Genomic DNA, 8,370 nt, shown 5'->3' on the forward strand with positions numbered 1-8,370 from the left:
GCAAATGTGCCCATTGTTGTGTTGGCATTGACTGGTAGGTCTGCTGTATACAGTAAATAAAGTAGTGGGCCTAAGACACTGCCTTGTGGTACACCTGATTTTATTGCAAAATTGTTAGATATACTATCATTTATTCTCATTCTGAACTCTCTGCCATTTATATAGGATTTTAGTAAGTGGAAATAAGTGATGGGCAGATATTTTTTGATTTTGTACAGTAGTCCTGGATACCATACCTTATCAAAGGCTTGACTTGCATCGAGGAAGACCAATGGGCAGTATTCTTTATTTTCTATTGCTTGGTGTATTTTGTGTGTTATTCTGTATATCTGCTGTACAGTGGAGTGGTTTTCTCTCAAACCAAATTGATGTGATGGTATCCATTCTTCTGTATTTGGTTCAGACCTTATTCTTTTTAAGAGATGTCTTTCGAGGATCTTAGATATGATGGGTAATATACTTATATGAGGATAGGATGACACACTATTAAGATTTTTGCCTGGTTTGAGGATCAGGATTATTTCTGCTGTTTTTAGCTGATTTGGCCAGTATTTATGTTTGAGAATAGCATTAAATATATGTGAGAATTACTAACCCTTTCCTTGACATTTCTTTTAACATTATTGGAGTCACGTCGTCAATGCCAGGAGCTTTTCTTGAATCTAGGAGTGCTATTTCGTTTTGCACTTCTTTAATTCTAAAAAAAAAANGGCCGGCACGTATGGCTAACAGCCTTACTGCCATGTTTGAGCCGATTGTCTAGATAATGTGGGACCCTCAGTGTCTCACAACCCAATGGGCCTTCATGGCCTGGTTCGGGTATAGCTTTACTTTTTTATATGTGACAAGTACTATCCCTTTTCCTGACATTTCTTTTAACATTACGGGAGTCACTTCGTCAGTGCCAGGTGCTTTTCTTGAATTTAGGAGTACTATTTCGTTTTGCACTTCTTTAACTGTAAAAAAAATTATTTCTGGTATAATGCTGATATTTTCAGATATTTGTCTTTCTATTCCTTTATCAGTATGGTCATCATATGGTGTAAAAACTGTAGCAAGATATTCAGCGAACATAGCTGCTTTTTCTTCATCACTTCTTGCCCACAATGTTTGATGGGTTTCCAGATGGTATTGTCATATCTGTTGAGGCTGGTTATATAGTTAGAGAAGGATCTTTCCCTTGCCTCTTTAATTTTACACTTCAGCCTATTACTTATGTGGTTATATGTTGTTTTATCTACAAGGTGTGTCCCAAAAGTCATGAAATATATTTCTTGCCCGCGCTCGTGCTGGTCAGAGCGCGCTGGAACCGGTTGGGTTAGGGGGGGAGGCCTTTAGCTTCACAGCGCGCCCAAGGTCAGTCTGCTCGAGCATCGGAGGCGTGAGTATCGCCGATTTAGTGCACCTGTGTTTTGTGACCACGTCACGGCGCGCGATGGCGGATACTTTCGAACAACGTTGGGTGGTCAAGTTCTGCACAAAGCTCAACAAAAAAGCTGCCGAAACTCACGAACTGCTTAAGCAAGCCTACGGGGAGTCTGCTCTATCATATGTGCAAGTTACATGGTGGGTGAAGAAGTCTGAGGAGGGGAAGATGACCCCTGCTCTGGACGGCCATCAACAAGCCAAACCGATGAAAATGTGACTCGTGTGCGTGATTTGTTGAATACTGACCGTCGAATGACTGTCCAGTTGTTAGCCGACACTCTGAACATTCCAAAAACCGTTGTGCATCTCATCGTTATGGACGAATTGAACATGCGAAAGGTGTGCGCCAAGCTGGTCCCCAAATTGTTGACGGACGAGCAAAAAGCTAATCAAGTGTTGATCGCGAGTGAATTGAAGGAACGTGTGGATCAAGACTGCACTCAAAGGACACCGTTTTCAAAGCATTCAGGCTGTCCAAGCAGCCGTGACAACAGCTTTAAATGAGGTTCCCGTTGAGGCCTTCGAGGGGGCGTACCAGGCATGGGAGAGTCGGTGGAAAAAATGTGTAGATGCTCATGGACAGTACTTTGAAGAATATTAACACTTTGTACCGATATCATCAATAAATTTAAAAAAAAATTATATATATATTTCATGACTTTTTGGACACACCTTGTATTGGTGCTTGACTTCTGTGCCACTTTGCTCTTGCTCTTCTCTTCTCAGATATGAGTTTTATAATTTCAGTTAGAACATTCCTTGTATTATTGTGGAATGTGATCTTAGGTGTAGCATCTTGGGTTGCCTGTTTTATAGTGTTGATTAGAGTGGTTAGTGTGCTGTCGATTTCCATTGGGCTCTTGAGTCTCACATTTAGATTTATATCTTCTTGTAGTTTCATCCTGTGTTCTTCCCAATTTGTTTTTTTATTGTGCAGTTTACTTCTTGGTGTTTTGTGAATAGCATGATTACGAGGAGGTCATTGGATTTTTTTTTTCAATTGACCTAATCCTTCTGGCCGCACTATGGCCCTGGGGGTTCACTCAGTCTCTAACAGAAATGAGTACCAGGAATTAAATAAATAATTTTCCTTGGGAGTAAAGCACGGCCAGCGCATAAGGCTGACAACCTTACTGCCTTCTTTGAGCCGATTGTCTGGATAATGTGGGACCCTCAACGTCTCACAACCCTATGGGCCTTCATGGCCTTTTACAGGGATAGCTTTGCTTACTTTTTTTACTTTACTAACAGTGGCTATAATTGGTGTGTGATCTGAAGAAAGATCGAAACTGGGTACCATATCCATGTATTCTGTATAAATTCCATTAGTAACGAAGAAGTCCAAGAGGTCAGGGGTTTTGTTGGGAGATGTTGGCCAGTATGTTGGCGTGCCAGTTGACAAGTGCGTATATTTTTGCTCTTGTAATGTTTTTGATAATTCTCTCCCTCTGGTCATTTTTAGGCGAGATCCCCATAAGGTGTTCTTGCTATTATAATCTCCGCCTGCTACAAATTTGTGTCACAGCGTTTGAAAGAAATCATTAAAGTTCTCTTTTTTGATGATATGTTTTGGTGGACAGTAAACTGCAGCAACAGTTAACTCGTATTGGGTCATCTTTACTTTTATTACGGTGGCCTATAGGTGATTTAATTTGTACTCTGGGAGCTTATAACGGTTAATAGTTCTTTTTATTAATATAGCAGTTCCTCCATATGCTGTAGTGTCGGGATGATTAGTAGAGTATGTTAAATACTTTGGTATATTGAAGTAGGATCTATCAGTGAAATGAGTTTCACTTCTCAGCATTATATCTATGAAGTTGTGTTGAAGGAATATCTCTAGTTCATTTTTTTTTTTTTGCTGCAGAAGGCCGTTGACATTCCATAGTGCAATTCTGAGGAATTTCATGGATTTTAGATATTAACGTTGATAGCATGTTTAATATCATGCTGTTTTGTTGGGTGAGTTTGTTGGAACATTGCTTTAAATTCCTCAAGAAATTTGGTTAACAAATTAGTTGTATTTTGATCGTTGTTAGTATTTTCCCTTGCTTCTCCTGGGTATGTGATGTTTGGTTCTTGGTTTCTCTTCCCTTAAAGGGCTTCTGAATAACTGATTCATAGTTGTAACTGACCTGGTTGGCTCTCAGAATGGATATGTGTCTTAACTGCAAATCTGGCAGTAGCCACATGACTCATTTTTATTACTCCATATAATAATTACTGAAGTGAAGGTGTATTTTAAAAAAAAATGTATTTCAGTTTAGTAATATTTGTATGATTCTGGTTACTTATAGAGGCGAGGATAAGGAAGAAAAAATCACCAGTTTAGTTATACCACTGAATAAATCCATCCATAATAAATCTCAAGAAAAACTGAAAGAAGATGTAAAGAAAAATGAAATACATACAGCTAAGATACAAACACATACAGGTGGAGGGGATAGTATGAATAGAAACTCATTAGATGAAACTGCTGTTAAAGAAATTTTGGAAGGTTAGTACTTAAATGCTGTTTCCTGTATCTGTAAGGTAAATGTCAAGTTGTCCATGCTTAACTAATTAAGCACCACGCCAAGTAGGTGTATGGGGGAGTGGCTGTATAGATTCACATTGTCTTGACCTTGACAGTAGTTGGGAGGTAAGTGGTCAGCTTCACACCGCTGCCATTTTATCCCCAGGGAAAAAGCCCCTGGTACTCATTTGATGGGAGGCTGGGTGGGCCCCAGAGTCTGTCTGGACGTGGAGAAGACAAATTTCTTGACTCTACCAGGACTCAAACTCCAACCCCTTGGTCATCCAGCCCTTAGTCAGTCGCTATACTGACTGCGCTATCCTGGATCCCCTCCTATATCTGTGAAACAGCATATTGGAACAAGTTTCTTATGTTAAAGCTGGGAGATAAATATGGAATTATAAAAAGAAAATAGTTTTGTATCTCCAATAGCTGCTTGCCTCTTGTGGTGTAGTGGTCAAGAGTTCCTGGCTACAAATCCAGAGGTTCTGTGTTCGATTCCCAGCGCCACCAGTTTTTTTTTATTAGAAATAGTGGGTCTGGAATGGGGTCCACTCACTCTCATGAGCATAATTGAGGAGATACTTGAACGGAAAAGTAGTGGCTCAGGTCTAGAAAACTGAGATTAACGGCTGTGGCGATGTTGTGATGACCATGCAACACCCTCTATCCAGTAAAGTTTTCACTATTTTTTTTAATTCGCTTAGTGGGGGGGTGGAGCCCAACTGGGTCCACTCGGCACGGCGGCCACTGATTGGCCTATTGTAGCCTGTCCTGGGTGATTATGATGATGGAGAATTTGGTGGAATGAAGATTGACAGAGGAAACCGAAGTACTCAGAGAAAACCCACCCCAGCGCTACTTTGTCCACCATAAATCCCACTTGACCAGACCTGGGATCAAACCTGGGTGCTGCAGTGGGAAGCCAGCGACTAACCGTTTGAGCTATGGCATGGCCTGACCCTTAATGTTAATACCTATTAATTATAGTCACCTANGGTCGCTTAGTCATTATAGTTCACTTGTGGACTAAGACCACGGAGTTTTATCTCCAATAGCTACTTTATTAGATCATATTATTAATTTTATATTAGTATTGTTATTGCAGATAATGGCTAAGGAATTATTTGCCCCCGTCAATTCAGTCTTTCAAAGGTTTAACAGAAAGGCTCCTGGTTACAGTTGTTCATGTGTGATGGTTAGGGGTCATGCACTAACTTTCGGTACACAAGGTTGCTGGTTTGAATCCAACTGGATCGAGGGCTGGCTTTTTTTGTAGCTTTCCCATATCCATACTCCAATGAGATTAATACTTTATTATGAATGTGATGTACAGGATATCCCTTGACAATATATCATAAGTTCAGGAGATTATTCTGTGTAAAGATGTGTTACATATACATAGGTCCTTTACTCTTCGGTTTTTTGACCATGGGTATTTGAAATGTAGCACATGTGCACAGCAGACATACATGTGTTTGTGCAAGTCAGTGCTATATTTTGTTTATCAGCAAGGCACATTTTACTCGCAGTGGAGTCAGCAATACCAGGCAGTTTTATTTGTGGTCCCTTGACAAACTACATATAACAGCAGAAAGTAAACAGTAAAGTTGCCCTTGTGCTTAAGTAATTACATACTGCACCATGAAGGTCTATGGGGGAGTGGTTGTGTAGATCCACATATTTATGACCTCAGCACTAGTTGGAGGTGAATGGTCAGCTACACACCCCAGCAACCTCATCCTCAAAGAAACATTCTCTGGTACCCATTCTATAGAAGGCTGGGTAGCCCCCATAACTGGTCTGGACAATGTGGAGAAGAGAGAACTCTCGCCCCTGCCGGGACTCAAACTCTGACCTCTCGGCTGTCCAGCCTGTAGCAAATCTCTATACTGACTGCACTATCCTGGCACCCAAACAGTAGAAAACTCCTTTCAAATAAATTTTTCCATAAGTATGTGGTGTGGTATTGTTGGTGACCATCTGCTTGGGCTATAGATTTTCCCATGTCTGATATGTGACATTTACACCAGAGTTTAGCAAAACAAACTGCCTGGTCTATCAGAAACCATTCCTTTGTGAACATGATTGTAGATGTACTACCAGCATGATGGAGCAGCCCTGCATTTCAGTGGGAACATCTTGTTGTATCTGAATGAACAGGTCCCTGGTCAGTGGATCAGGTGTTGCATTACACTTAGTAGGCTACTGAGTTCACTGGATCTTAACCCCCTAGATTGCCATGTATCAGGTGCCTGAAAAATGCAAGATGGACTTGAGAGATGAATGACATCAGTGAATGTTTTTTGAATGTTAATAATGATGTAGTTCTCCAAATGGTTACATGTTTCATACTAAAATGAACTAGGATGTGAGTCCATGCTGATTGTTGACATTCTGAACAGTTGCTTTAAGCTATGTAAACTCTACAGGGTATTCAATTTTTTTTGTATAAAAATAACTGCTGTGGGGATTCGGTGCAGTGACCACGTGGCACCCTCTATCCGCTGAAGTTGGCACTAACTTCGCTGACAAGCGGCAGTCGCTTGGTTGGTATAGTTCGCTTGCAGACTAAAACCACGGAGTTAATAATAATAAACTGTACAGGGTATTCAATTTTTTTTTCAATAAAGATGTTTTTTTCCATTAAAACTTGAAATTAAGCTGTGTTTCAAATACTCATAGATCCAAACCTGTTGAGAATAGGATCCCTGTTAGTAGATATGGTTCACTTGGAATAATATCAGGAGGAATCTCCTGAAGTTATGATATAAAAGTCACATTGTGCTTTGATTACAGTGCAATCAACTGATATATACCCAAAAATCATGTGGCCACTGTGGCAAAGGAGAAAGATGCTTTTTGTGTCAACTCTGACAAACGAGCCTATATGCATTAAAATATTTCTTTCATAAATTTTTGAATTGCCATGAAACCAGCCTATGCATTACATAATAAGCCTGTGCTGCTGTGTTAAAGAGTCAGTTGTGTAACTCCTTGCAACAACATGTCGTGTGACAGTTAACAGATTGCAATGAAAATTTATGTGAGACCTATGTCAAAAGTGATTATGTAAGGAAGGTAAGGTAAGATTCTGTCCTAAATTTCAGGAATTACATCTCCAAATAGAAACAAGATTGTAAAAGTATACAGTGTTTGCTTCACAGATGTATGCTACAGAAGAAATTATAAATTAGGTGATTAAGGCTAAGAATCCCTTTCCTTATTTTCTCAGCAGTAAATATTTAACAAATTACACTCATGATATGCACAGAAACACACGTAGGTCTTAATGTAAGGTGGCTCTTAAAACTGCTTCATATGAATGAAAATTGTAATGATTCAGCAACTTTTCATAGAATTCTCCAATTTAAAAGTTCATGAAAATCTACCTAGCACACAGACTGAGTGAACTTAATAGGTACTCTGTAGGGTTGCAAACACACCTGCAAACTCTTCATAAACTCACAGGTAAATTAAAACAGACATGGTCAGTACTGGCTGGAGAAAGAATTGTATCAAAACATTGAGTGCTCACTGAAGAGAAATTGGATGAAACTAGTACTAGGCTTGAACATTCTTCTTGAAAATTACTAATCTTGAAACATTGTAATAAAACAGCAGTGGAATATGTCTGTGCGTGCATGCATACAAAGCCTGAATTTTGGATCAGATCTGACATTAAGCTATAAATTCCCTCTGTTTGCTGTCATCTTTATCATCTTCACTCTTATGGGGTAAAGATGGGTATCCCGCTTTTTGAGCGTGCCTTTGCCAGGCAAACAGAGTACAGTAAAAAACATGAAGGCATAAGCCACAACAACCACATGAACACCAAAATTTACTGTGTGTGTGAAGAATCTGGAACTGCTTATTCTGTGTAAACATTCTTCCATTTCTCAACTATTCCACATATGAAAATTTAAAATTATCTTTATATGCCAGTTTTATTTCTGTTAATGTAACCCTTTTGCATGGCTTACTTATAGATGTTAAGAAGTCCACTGAAGATACAAAAAATTATAATGCTTCAGCTCCACAAATACCAAATTTGAGACATGGAACTGGAGATTCAGAAGAGGTATGTTGGGCATACTGTGCTAAATTTTATTCTACTTGTTAAGTGTGAAATTGTTTTAGACATCTGATCTGTTACTGTGATGCCAGCAGATTTTAATTTGTTATAACCTTCCTGGAAAAGGAAGTCATGGTTTTGAATAAAAAGTCAGAATTATACACTTCAAGAAAGATAAGGAAATTATATTGTCCATGGGCTCATCTTCATGGTCTTTGGTATTTCATAAAAGAAGTATATGGAGGCAATTACATTGTGCGTTCAAGTTCTAAGGTCTCCGATTTTTTTTCTCACACAATAATCATACAAAAAATTTGAGACTTCTGTCACTTTTCAACGTAATCTCCCTGCA

At 39.2% G+C, this 8,370-nt stretch overlaps 1 protein-coding gene across 1 annotated transcript in view; it reads left to right on the forward strand.

Moving 5' to 3' along the window:
- The window catches only part of LOC111872683 (G-patch domain and KOW motifs-containing protein), a 22,072-nt gene that overhangs the window by 946 nt on the left and 12,756 nt on the right, over nt 1-8,370 (forward strand). The window contains exons 2-3 of the mRNA XM_023866800.2: nt 3,726-3,925; nt 7,933-8,024. Of these exons, the coding sequence (XP_023722568.1) occupies nt 3,726-3,925; nt 7,933-8,024 (292 nt within the window). The remainder of the gene's footprint in view (nt 1-3,725; nt 3,926-7,932; nt 8,025-8,370) is intronic.

Source organism: Cryptotermes secundus, unplaced genomic scaffold, assembly GCF_002891405.2.
Source record: "Cryptotermes secundus unplaced genomic scaffold, Csec_1.0 scaffold102, whole genome shotgun sequence".
Classification (NCBI taxonomy): Eukaryota; Metazoa; Arthropoda; class Insecta; order Blattodea; family Kalotermitidae; genus Cryptotermes; species Cryptotermes secundus.